We start from the raw sequence: 12,801 nt of genomic DNA, 5'->3' as shown, positions 1-12,801 counted from the left end.
GGTAAAGGACAATTTCTGTGCTACTGAAGACTACTGATAAAAGAAACCAACAGCATTGCCGTCCTCCACTTGCCCAGATTTCTGTTTTCTCCTTTCCTTGTCCCTCCGTTTCAGCTACACAGTTACAACTGGGCAATGCTGAAAAGTACAAAAACCATCTAGAAGGTTTTAGACAGCCTTTGCTAAAATACTCAAACCTGTCTGACCTAGTCATTAATTAAAATGTCTGCCAGGAAAACCAAACCATCATTTGCATAACATTTCAATGTGCTGAATGTGTACTTTGGCCAAAAAAAAAAAAGCACAAAAGGTACCACCCGCTTTATATTGCTTTCTTCCCATGACAGCCTTCAGATCATTTAGAGGCATTTACCGTTCGACTGGTCTTCACCATAGTTCTTGTGCGATGGTGCGTACAGGAACATCAGGGCAAAGACATACAGGTTCCACATCCCATAGATGCCGGTGAAGAAGGCGCTGTTCACTTGTATCGTTATGTCTCCCCACTTCCAGTGGCCTTCAGTCACCTGCCCAGGAGAAAGCGGACATGCACAGGCCTGTCACTAAGACCAAATTCTGTAAAAATACAGAAGTGACCCCCTAAAGCACTAACCTAGAGTAAATCAACAAGAACAGCATCAATCCAACAGGATTGAGTAAATGGAGTGTAACAGATTCTATGATGCACAAGTCAGGCTAGGATTCTCCTCCTTAGCCTTAATCTACAGGAAAAGAATGGTCCTTACAAAATGATTGCATCTGGGTTTCTTTGATTTATTATTCTTAAATGTGACAAAATCTCTCATATTCTGTGATATATCCCTGCCACAACTGATGTGTTCAGCAAAGATTGCCACATAAAGGGCAGTACCTAGGAGACAGCTAGGTACATCTGAAAACATTAGACTTCTATAAATAGACCTTCTATAGAAGGAAAACCAGCATGAATAATGCGAAGAGCTAATGGGCTGAATGCCGCCTTGCTGCTTCTGTCTTACGAGAAGGACCTAGGCTGACAGCATCAGCCTAGACATGGAGAGATTTGTCAAGATTTATGAAAATATCATCAATATTAATATTACTCGAGGACACGCAGGCTGTTCACACCAAAATGCTGGCTTTCCATTAAAAGAAAAAGACATAAGGGGGAAAGACGAAAGCTAAACTAGCTTGAAGAGAGTAGCTGGACAAGATTGTTTGCGTTAACGCCCATACGCAGTGACAGTTATGGCCATCAGCACTCCATGGTGAATCAAATTGCCAAGTGGCATTTCTCAGACCATTGCTTCAGTTTAACAGATTTTTAAGAGTAAAATCATACGCTGCTGCATTTTGCATTGGGACCCACCATGTACCCCAAAGCATAAGTGGTGCAGTGAGGGAGAAACTGCTCCTGTACCTGTAATTCTGCAATACTGGACTTGCAAAGCTGTACCCATGGCTCTCCTGAAGCTACAAGTTGCCTATGCTTAGGAACACCCAGAAATGACATCTTTGAAACAGATGTAATCTTAAAAGTCACTTGGAGTAAACCACCAAAGTACATTTAAAGACACAGTATAAGCTTATTTGTGCAGAGACTGCATCCGAGCTCAGAGTAAATAGGTATAGATACTGTGGAAACACCAGAGCTGCAAAGTCAACCTAGAGAAGACTGAATTCTGTTATTTCTCTGTGGGCATACAAAGCCACCGGATTTTTTCAATATGAACAGAAGATTTTCCTCTTGCTGAATTCTCAGAAGTGACTGAACTGCGCTGGCTAATATTTCAAACAGCACAGCCTCACCCCTTACCGTGAACCAAAGGCCTTCACGGAGGCTTCAGCCTAAGCAATTTTATGGCAGTGCTTCAAATAAATGAAAACGACTTCTTAAAAAGCAACTTATTATCAAATCTGCTTATAACAGGCGTGCCTTGTCTGAACAGCAAGTGAGCTGATGTTGTTAGCAGCTAGGGAATCAGAGGCTGATGGTCTCAGGTGGTGCCAAGTTTCGTCACTCACCTGGCTCACGATGAAGAAGATGACCGTCATTGCTGCACAAGCCAGGGTAATGAGCATCAGGAACTTGAACCTAAAAATCAGCCCCTGTTTAGAGAGAAATGTCACTGGTCACATTAACAGAATCCACAAAACCCATTTTTGTTTTTAGCATATACAAGACACAAGTATAAAAAAAAAGCAAAGAAAAAAAAAAAGGGTCCAACCCACGAAACCCCAAAGCAAAACAACCTCCACCCACTCCTCTGTGCCGTGTTCACGACAGCCCATATTCTCCGCTCCCCACACGTCTGCATTCCTCCCGGATGCTCCGAGCAGGGTGTGCATGTCTGGACAGCTCTTGATTTCCATTACATTTGCTTTTGTGACTGATTTACCAAGAGTTAATGTGGAAGAGGAGGCACGTCAGTGTAAGCCATGGATTTCATCCACAAGCCAGCCTGAATGCTTTTTCTTAAACAAACATCTGTGGAGAGCTTGCATGGCTAGCAAGATGAGTTGGTGTTTCTACAGTGCGGGTACTGGTACCAGACTAATCCTCACCTCCACGGTCTGGTTGGCTGGAAACTGCAGCAATACTCAACGCTTGTCAAAACTATGCTGGCTATTACAGAAGAATGTAGATTATAAGACAAACTATGGCTCAAGATCACTTGGTTGGGAATCTGACTGCATACCATAGTCGCGTTCACTAGTTTTACATTTTCTCTTACAAATTCTTTTGGTTTTGTTTTTGTGTGTGTTGTTTTTTTTAACCTGTTTCTGGAATTTTGGTGGAAATGTCAGTGTCTGCGTAATTACTATGCCACACTGCGACAACAAATGACTATTAATTTAACTCTTCCAGACGAGATTCATGCTTGCTAGATGTTTGCATGTAAAGCACGGCTGCAGCAGCTCTAAAATATGAGCTGAAGTTCTGTGGCTCTTGCTAAAGGGAAAGATGGAAAAAATGTTCAATATCTTGTTCAAATTCTCACAAATACAATTTTCTGTTTTTAATGTGCATTCCTGATGGGTGATAACTGGCCTGCTTAAATCAGAAGTGACCATCATTTAACAGAACAACACTGGTGACAAATGTTTACACAGCCATGGAAACAACAGGCACTCTCAGCTTAAGCACTTAAAAGTGAGCTCCTCACATTTTGCAGCAGATAAAGACAGCTAGGACAGAAACAACATATAAAATCATGGACTAAAAACGGGGATAATGAGCTGAACATGTCACATTTTGATCCTAGCAGGAGTTTCCCTCCTGCCTCTTGGTCAGGAAAAGACAACCCCAAAAATCTGAATTCACTCCATGGAAAAACAGGGTGGTCTTAGCAACGCTTTCCGTTAAACACAATTATTAATATTACAGAAGGAGAAACAGAGGTACTGGGAGCTGATGGGCTTACACTCCATAGTAATTTAAACCGTAGTTTGGACAATCTTCTATCCTCCAACACTGTTCAGTAAGCAGGGAGATGGCAACTACTCATAAAAAAGGAGAGCTAGCTTACATACCCTCCTGACAGTTTAAAATACTTCACTGGGACTAAAGACCCAAATAAAGAAGAAACTTCACAGGAGTCAAATAAAAAAGTGTTTAGGGGATTTGAGCAACACAAGAAAGCCAATACAGATCACATCTTCCAGTTCAGGACTATATGGACAGAGACGGTCTCAGTATAGTCTTGAGGGTCAAAATGCATTTTAAAAATAAAAATCTGTGCAACAAGAGGGACATTACCTCGTAATGAAGGCGACGAGCCTTGCTCATAGCTGGGAGGCTTGACTGCTTTCCACTGATGTTTCTGAACACTTGGAAGACCATAAAACACAGGAAGAGAAAATAGAGACACAAGCAGATCCCTGCGACTATAATAAAGGCCATCTGGGCAATGCAAGTTAAGAGAAATAATAGAAAATATTATTCAGGCAATTCAGTTATTTTAATATCATCCCAAAGATGATAATTAAACTTCCGGCAGGCAGCAATCACTCAGGACAGCAGCCTGCCCGTGAGCAAGGCAGCGCTGGGTGAGCCCCTGGCTCCATGGGAGCACAGGTTCCGATGTCCCCCAGTGCTTGGCACAGCAGTGAAGAGAGATATCACACCAAAATGCCTGCCTGTTCAAAATCTGCAGAGATTTGGAAAGCTGTCACCAACCAGTGTGATCTTCAGAGAGGCTCCTGCAAGAGGGCTGGGTGCCACGGAAGGGGGGCTAATTGCATTAGCTTATCTCAGCCCAGAATCAAAATTAATGGCAGTGAAAGCAAAGCCCTTCCAGCAGGACCTGGAAGCCTGAAAGAGCAATTAATGGAAATGCCTCAGCAACGTGCGCCCAAGTAATGGCAAGCAAGTGGAGGGCCCCGGAGCAGATGTCATCAAAGCTGGGGCTGGGGGGGAAAGCAGGGCAGATGCTGCTGGAGCAGCACTGGCTCTAGGGTTATCATGATGACACCCAGGGCCTAAATCCCCTGGGCTTCCCCCCAAATCCCAGACATCTTGAGAAGAATTTCAGTTCCCCAGTGACTTCCCTGAGCACAGCACCAGTCCCTGGCGGTACCCAGCACCAAACCTGCAAAGACTGCTTCTTCCAAATGACACTGGCATCTCCTGCAGTGCCTTAGCTCCACCTCACAGCCCCAGCCTGCCAAAAGGAGGAAGGTTTCCCCACACACCCTGCAGGTATCTGGCAGGAGGGGAACACCTCTTTCTCCTCCTGACACAGATCGAGCCTGCCCCAAGCTAGGTGGAAGGATACAGCCAGCTCTGTGCCAACTTCGGTGGTCCAGATGCTGTAGAAGGGGTTCTTCAGTTGCACTCCCCTGCAAAGAGGGAAAACACCAAGCTGCCACAGAAGCCAACGTGCTCAGAGAGCCCTGCACCTGCTCTGCAGCCTGGAAAGAGCTAGCCACACCGCTTTCCTGTGGGGGTGAGGAGGAGACAAGGTGGGAAGTGTTTCTTTACAGACCTATGGGACAAGATATACTGCTGGGAAACACCGGCATGCTTCAGTGTGCTCACCAGAGGCTCTCCTCACTTCAAGAAATGTGGCTGTGCATCCAGCCATGGGGGTTAAACTGCTGGTCCCTGCTGTGGGAGGTGGCCGGGAGCCTCTGCTCGCTGCTCAGGGAAGGCTCACCCCAGGGAGCAGCACGCACAGGCTGGAGAGCAGCACTGCACCTACCTCTCACACATATCGAAGATGAAGAGGCAGAAGGAGCCAACAGCTATGGGTCCAACTTGCTTCCAGTATCCCGAGAGACGATTCCGCTCATTCTGGTCCTAATCAGGGGGTCAAGAGGTGGGGAGGAGGAGGAGAGAAAGGAAAAGCAAGTTAGCCTGAAGTCCTCTCACCTAGCCCGAGTCCTCACAGCATTGTTTCCAACACTCAACAAGTACAAGGGAGTTGCCAGGTATCTTTTTTTATTGCCCCTCTACTCTGCTCTAGTGAGACCTCACCTGAAGTACTGCATCCAGCTCTGGAGCCCTCAACACAAGGACATGGAACTGTTGGGCCAGGTCCAAAGGAGGGCCACAAAAGTGATCCAAGGGCTGGAGCACCTCTCCTACGAGGACAGGCCCGGAGAAGAGAAGGCTCCAGGGAGACCTTATTGTGGCCTTTCAGTACTTAAAGGGGGACTACAGGAAAGATGGGGACCATCTTTTTAGCAAGGCCTGTTGTGACAGGACAAGCCATAATTGTTTTAAACTAAAGGAGGGTAGATTTAGACTGGATATAAGGAAGAAATTTATTACAATGAGGGTGGTGAAGTGCTGGAATGGGTTGCCCAGAGAGGTTGTGGGGGTCCCATCTCTAGAAATATTCAAAGTCAGGTTGGACGGGGCTCTGAGCAACTGATCTAGTTAAAGATGTCCCCACTCACTGCAGGGGGGTAGGACTAGATGACCTTTAAAGGATTCATCCAACCCAAAGCAGTCTATGATTCTATCTGCAAGTGGGTCTGGAAACCCCCTTCCGTTCTGTGTTGTACCCACCATCATGTGCTCTCCACAGAAGATGATCCAAAATGACAGGAGCATGGCATAGAAAATGCCTTGTCGAATGTCTCCGAAGAGCAACATCCAAGTCCAGTCAAAACCAATGGAAAACCACTCCACAGGGATGTTAATGAACGTCATGGAAATTCCCAGAGCAAAGATGACCCTGGAGAGGCAGAAACACCATCTCTTTCCAGCTTGCAAGGCAAGGACACAGAGCTTCCGAAGCCAAAGCTGTGCATGGAGATCAACAGAAGAAAATCTGGCACTGTTTGGGCAGTGGCAGTGGGGTGTCACCTCCTGCCAGCAAACCCTCTGGGGATAGGCCTCTCTGAGCAGCCACGGGCAAATGCAGCTACTCATTCCCTATGGGTTTAATAGGAAAGAAAAGAGAAGCTATGGATGTCTCCTGCTCCCAGTGTGCCTGGGTGGAGGGTGGGGACAGAGAGAAGACCATCCCTGTCTCCCTAAACATGGGTTCTTCCTGGGAGCAGTGAACACCTCGGTCAGGGTCCTGTTGCTTGAGGGTTACCTTACCCAGCACGCAAGCCCCTACTCACTTCTCCAGCAGCACAGGAGCGCGTGTCATCAGCGTGATCCGTCTCCAGTACCAGACCATGATAATTAAAATGCTGGGGGTGAGGAAGGTCTTCATGGCAAACCACACTTTTGTAAAGCCTCCGTTTTGATGGATGCCCTAAGGAAAACCAAGGTAAAATGCAACAGCTGTACAAGGTTTAACATCATTACTCCATTCTTCTCCTTACAGAAGGGGCATGTATATGGCAGTAGATGTAAGCACACTTAGATGCAACTACTCTGAAAGACACTGTTTGCTCAGCACAGGAAAGAGAACAGGTGCCTACTTAGCACCCAGGCCATCTGAGGAGGCTTCAAAAGTCCTGAAAACAGATGCCAACACATGCAGCTTCCATTGCGAGGTAGCAAACAGTTGAGAGATGGGCACTCTGACACAGTGTGGAAAAAACTGACAGAATTGCTCTCAGACAAGTAACAAGATACTCGTAGAGCAAAGTCACCACTGGTAGGAAATGCATCAGCCAAATGAATGCATTTCCACAGACACATGCCCTCCCACTGCCGTCTGCAGCCACCACAGCTGGCTGGCTTGCTTTTTCTGCTGAGAGGGACAGTGGTGGGAGGTTTACCAGCTGCGAAAAGCACCCATGGCCACCAAGCCTCAAGGGAAGGCAGAAGCAGGGGTAGCTGACAGCCACCCCAAATATCTGCATGGCGATGGCCAACTCCAAGACAGACTGGGACCCACCCTGAACCCTGCCGTTCTGTTCCTCCTTAGCTCCTATCCGTAAGAGGCAGGGCTTAATCAGGTGGAGGACTCTGTGCTTGAGCCAGACTGCAGTGGGGAGGAGAGAGGGGAGATCTTAGAGCCACGGGAAGACCCCAGCTCTGGAGGTGGTCACTGGGCAGTGTAGGAGGGTGGCACTGCTCAAGGCTTGGGGAGGGCTTCTTAGAAGAGTGCAATCCAAGACGGCATGCCTCAGGAAGGAAGACAGACACATTTACAGGCAGGAGTTACTCATGATGAAGAGTAGAATGTTTGCTGCGGATCAAAGAGGAGAATAAGAAAGGAGCTGCAGCAGCCTGAGGGGAGATGCCGTTGCTGACTGCAGCATTGCAGGTCACAGCCGCTCTCCTGGAAGGCAGCAAGTGCAGAAAGAAGCAAAATGGACACTTACCACAAGGCGGATATCCTTGATTTCCCCAATGCCCACGTTAATGCCCTTCCTCTCATTCACGGGGAGACGGATGTTGATGAGGTAGTACTTGTGAGCCACGCTGCCGATCTCCATGAAGGGAAGGAAGTCACAGTCGTAGTGACGGCCTTCAGACTCCACGGTCTAGCAAATAGGCACAGAGCAGCAAGGTGGCGGTCAGCCTCGGACAGACCAGCACGCCCTCCACAGTGAGGGTCTGCAAAAGTCCTAATACTGAACATAGCTGAGACCATTGCTAACACTGAAAGCCTGTTTGCTGATTCCAGCCTTTGCCTGGGGGGAGTCTGTGCAAGTCTGGAGAACATAAGCAGTTTGGGGACAGTTTTACTCAAGCTTTTGATTGTTTTGGGTCACTGAATCAATAGCATTTGACCTCAAGCAGGTTCAGGTTTCAGGCTCTTAAATATATTTAAAGTCAAGAGAGCCTTTCAAGATGAAAGGCTACTTTGGGATCCAAGCTTCCTCCCTCCGCAAGCGCAACTTGAGCCAAAACAAAATACACAACCCTCTCACATGTGTCTTGATGTGGAGCTTCTTAAGTCCTGTTTTACTATCAATACTCTTCTCTGCACCTCATATTTATTTACTACATATATGTGGCTGTATGGAAGAGTACAGGTGTTACTGGAGAGATAAGTGGGTTGCTGAAAGGGACTGTGAAATGGGAGAACAAAACACAGAGCTGAAAAGCATGGTAAAGAGATTTAAGTACAGAAATTACAGTCTGCAGCACAAAAGAAAATCTTTATTTAAACAAGATGCTCTGTTCTCAACTGCTAGCTGCGCTCTCTGCTCCTATAGCTTAAGGCATTAAGAAGTTACTTTAAGAAACTCTTGCCCCACCTCTCCAGGTTCTTTGAGTGCTGCAGTATCTCTGGTGGGCTATTTCCTCACCTCTCCTGAAGAACAAGGTTTTGTCAATCACAGAAGCACAGGATGGAAAGGTCCAAGTTCTCTAGGACTGTTTGGGGTATACAGATCTCAAAGCATTCAAGTTCCAGCCTGATCACATCTGCAGAGGACAATTCTGCTTGCACCTGGATCTGTGTGTTGACCTCACACCTTTTCTTCCTTCAAGTTTTAAGTCTACCTTCTACTTCATCCCCTTCTCTTGTTGCACCAAACAGAACCACCTGCATGTGGACCTCATCAGGTTTTCAAAGATTTTGAGCTCAGAGAAAACTGACACATTTGAAAGTTACGATTGAACAACTCAGAGCTTCTAGGAAGCACCATGAAGGAAAGGAAAAGGACAACTCCCACCACACTCCCACACTTCCCCACCTCCACCATCATCAAAACACCTTACTTTTGGTGAGCCAAAGGTGCATTTCAGCTTCCTGATCTCTATTGCATGTGCTATTTCTTCCCAGTCGTCAAATGTATCATCACGATAGCCTAGTGACACATCCAAGGTAATTTCTGCGTTTTCTTCTGTAAGAGTAATGAAACATCAGGCTCGTTAGAGAGGAATGGTACAGAACATTAGGAGGGTGGGAGAGGCTCTAGACACTGGAAGGACCTCTGAGAGGCACACAGCTACAGAGGGGAATGGCAATTTTTGTATTCCAAACAATACAGATCAAATTACCTTTTTCAGAACATTTATCTCCTCTCTAGTAGAAAGACAAGAACTTTTACTGGTCATAAAGGTCTCATATCTTTCTAACATATCATGACTTACAGCTTATGTTATGGTTGTGGAAGAGCATTATTTATTCACATAACATAGAAACAATAATTCATATAAAATTGAAACCTAGACAGCTGCAGAGGCAGACAGTAAGCCAGAGAGCCATCCAGCAGCCTCTTCACCGCGGGTTGGCAGACGGACAATAAGACAGGCTTCTATGTAGACTTTCTGCAGGTAACACAAGGGTGTACAATAGGTCCTTCTGCTTCAGGAAGCGGCTATATTGCATCATAGGATTTTCTTTAAATTTACATTGAAATAACATTGTTACAGAAAGCCACAAAAAAGTTTTAGTATAAAACGGTATATACTGTATATATAGTTAGATGCACTGTATAAAGGAGAAACCATGCAACTAATGGCACATTCTATTCATTTAGACATAATAGCAGAAGTCATTTATGTACGCAACCTTAGGTTTCTTCTGGCTGTACGTTCACCACCCATGAACACTGAAGCCCAACATCTTGAACAAAAAGGTCTAGAATATGGCCCTTAACAAAGATGTTTTCTGCCACAGAGATTTTAAATGAAAGAAACAAAAAGGAAAAAGTCAAAATGCATCACCAAAAGTCCAAATTATTTCACAATTGCCCATACCTGGGATCCTCTGCTCTTAGAAGACAAGCCAGGGTTCCCAGAGTAATAAGATAACGCTACACAAAGTTCCTTTAAAAAGAAAATTAAAAAAATTGAAGTTCATCTATGCTGGTCTTGCTGGAAAAAGGGGTGGCCCATAACCTCAGAAATGAGGACGGAGTTGATATTTTCTGTATTTGTTGTTTAACTTAAGTCACTCTATGCAAGACTCTTGAAGCCCTCCACGTGCACACCCCACAGCAGCACCAGTTTGTTTCTGCCTTTACAGATGGACCGACTTGCACATCAGTAAACACACACAGAGTTCATATGCCCAGCTAAGGTCACCACATCAAATTTGTGTGGAAATGTCAGCTTATCCCCTCCTGGACTTGTTCACAGTACAAGTATGGGGTGTAACTGCTTTTAAATATGCTCTTGCTAGGGTGCTGCCAAGAGGTCATTGCTGCAAGAAGGAAATGGGGCTGGAACAGACTTACTTAGGTGCCATAACTGAGCAAGTTCATGAAATCAAGAGCTACAGCTGAAGCCTGCCAAACATCAACACAAAAACATGCTTTGAAAACCCGAGGCAAGTCTGTACCAGCTCTACCAGATGTAAAATCCTCCTATTTACCAGGCAGAGATCCCAGGGAAGGCTCTGAAAGAGGAACACATTCTGAAATGAGCATGTGCATGCTACAACCTAGCCTCTTTTGATAGATCACCAAACTGAGACCTGCATCCATTAGAAAAGTGTTAGAAGATGGCTACAGAACCAGCTGCTGTGGAGAAGCGTTGGATGATGGCTACAGAACCACTTGCGCTGGTGTCAAAGTACCATGCTTTCACTGCAAACTGCTCAGGCTTGCAAGCTCCCTGGAAGCACGCTGTAGCATGCTCCTGAGCTCAGGAGGCCAGAAATGCCTCTGCAGATCTAAGCTGACACACACGCACATTCCATCAGGGCTGCGTCACTGCATAGGCAGACACCGTATGTGCTTTGTCCTGCAAGGATGCGGAAGGCACGCACGATGCCAACGCCCATAGCTTTTTACCAGGAGCAGTCCTCATGTCAACAGGGCTTGCCTGCTCTCACAGCAGCAGCCCTCACATGGGAATGAGCTGCAAAGACACATCAATACTTGATGAGCTTTGAAGTTTAGCTCTGAAAAAAATCTGGTCTTCATAATTCTGAAGGAAGTCTGTTTCATGTCTACAAGCAAGCATAAGTCTTTCAAGCGCTGCGTGTCCCATATATTTGTCATCTTTTTCAGATATATTTTTGTTGGGAGTATGTGGTGGCATACTCATCCAAAATGATGGGAAGGGGGGTGGATGGTATCTGTGGTTTAGACTTGCTATTTATACAGTGTTTGGAGGTGGCTCTGTTATGCCTTAATGTGGATGCGTCAAGATTTTTCTGAGCATTTTTTTTTTTCCACACGTGATCTATACCATCCAGATTGATATCAAGTTCCTTTCCACAGAATCCATCAGTTCGGTTTCCATGAAACATGAATTTGCCATCTCAGATCCGCTATTTAGAAGACCAGCAAAACAGATAAATGGGGACATAAGGTTAAGCTTGGCCCAGCTAAAAAGAACTACAAACTTCATTTCAGAAACCATAAAACCAACTGGAATGCTTGGGATTAAATCCAACAGAAACAGCTTTCATTATTTCATCTTTGCAATCCAAGCGTTGCTGCTGGCATTGAGTATGAAAACCAGAAGGCAGAAGATATACTAGTGTGTGCCTTTCCAGACAAATAGATTAGAATCTCCCTCTGAATTTCCATCAGTCTCCTTTTTGGGGTAACATCTCCCATTAGAACAGAGTTTTGTACAAAGACCCTTCAAGACTGTCAACATAAAATACGCATATATGTATGTACATATACAGACATATACACACACACACACACACTGTATTTCAGCACAAGCAGACTGATGATACTCATGCCAGGCCACTCTCAGCCTTTCATTAGCAGTCCCCATTGTCTGAAAGGAACAAATAAAGACAGTGACACACTGGCAGAGAACTGAATTTTAAGAAGATTCCTGACTTATTCACAGTAATACCAAAATGTCAGATGGTGAATGGACAACTGGAGGGGCAGGTGCCCTTCCACGCTCAGCATTAACACTCCTTGAAGTCTTCTCAATACTGAGGGCAGGCTACGTGCCTGTACATGCATACTTGCATGAAGGGAAGGATGAGAGAAGCAGCAGCTGATGTTCCACCATGCTTGGCTTCAAGATAAAAGAAAGGCATTTCTTTACACCTTAAAACTTAAACAGTGGTATTTATCATCAAAACAGCAGATGGGAGAAATGAAAAGAAGGCAAGAGACTGACAGTCAAGCCAGTTTTTTACTTCTGAAAGTGCTGAGAGAGTGCAGAGTATTTTAATTATTCAAGGCTGAGCCACAGCAGAAGAGAAAGAATACATGCAAGGAAGGAAGACAAAAAGCTACTGCAAACCTGTGCTCCGCTTCCCAGATGCTAACACGTTCGAGAAAAGCAATTATTCAGTTCCTCCATGCATGTTCATCAAGATTCTCCATAATTTCCCAACAATAAAAGGTAGAAATTTGTCTTATTCAGTACCAAGAGATGAAATTGCCCATGCCAGGAAACTTTGTCTCACAAGGACCACGTCAGAGCATCTTTTTGGCATGCTCCAGATTAGCCTTGCCTTCACAGATCCTGTAGATAACACCTAGATAATCTGGAGTCTAGTAAATTGCCTCTTATATGCGCAGCTTGTG

The 12,801-nt window shown here is 45.3% G+C and overlaps 1 protein-coding gene across 1 annotated transcript in view; it reads right to left on the bottom strand.

The window, feature by feature from the left end:
* WLS (Wnt ligand secretion mediator) overlaps nucleotides 1-12,801 on the bottom strand; it is a 38,947-nt gene that overhangs the window by 3,651 nt on the left and 22,495 nt on the right. Inside the window, exons 3-11 of the mRNA XM_075097312.1 lie at nucleotides 9,065-9,189; nucleotides 7,717-7,878; nucleotides 6,559-6,695; nucleotides 5,996-6,164; nucleotides 5,184-5,281; nucleotides 4,758-4,821; nucleotides 3,740-3,883; nucleotides 2,005-2,088; nucleotides 374-527 (exon numbers count right to left, since the gene is read on the bottom strand). Coding sequence (XP_074953413.1) covers nucleotides 374-527; nucleotides 2,005-2,088; nucleotides 3,740-3,883; nucleotides 4,758-4,821; nucleotides 5,184-5,281; nucleotides 5,996-6,164; nucleotides 6,559-6,695; nucleotides 7,717-7,878; nucleotides 9,065-9,189 — 1,137 coding nt within the window. The remainder of the gene's footprint in view (nucleotides 1-373; nucleotides 528-2,004; nucleotides 2,089-3,739; nucleotides 3,884-4,757; nucleotides 4,822-5,183; nucleotides 5,282-5,995; nucleotides 6,165-6,558; nucleotides 6,696-7,716; nucleotides 7,879-9,064; nucleotides 9,190-12,801) is intronic.

Source organism: Phalacrocorax aristotelis, chromosome 6 (genome assembly GCF_949628215.1).
Source record: "Phalacrocorax aristotelis chromosome 6, bGulAri2.1, whole genome shotgun sequence".
NCBI lineage: Eukaryota > Metazoa > Chordata > Aves > Suliformes > Phalacrocoracidae > Phalacrocorax > Phalacrocorax aristotelis.
Note: the sequence above shows the minus strand (reverse complement) of the source record. Positions and strands in the feature narration are given on the sequence as shown.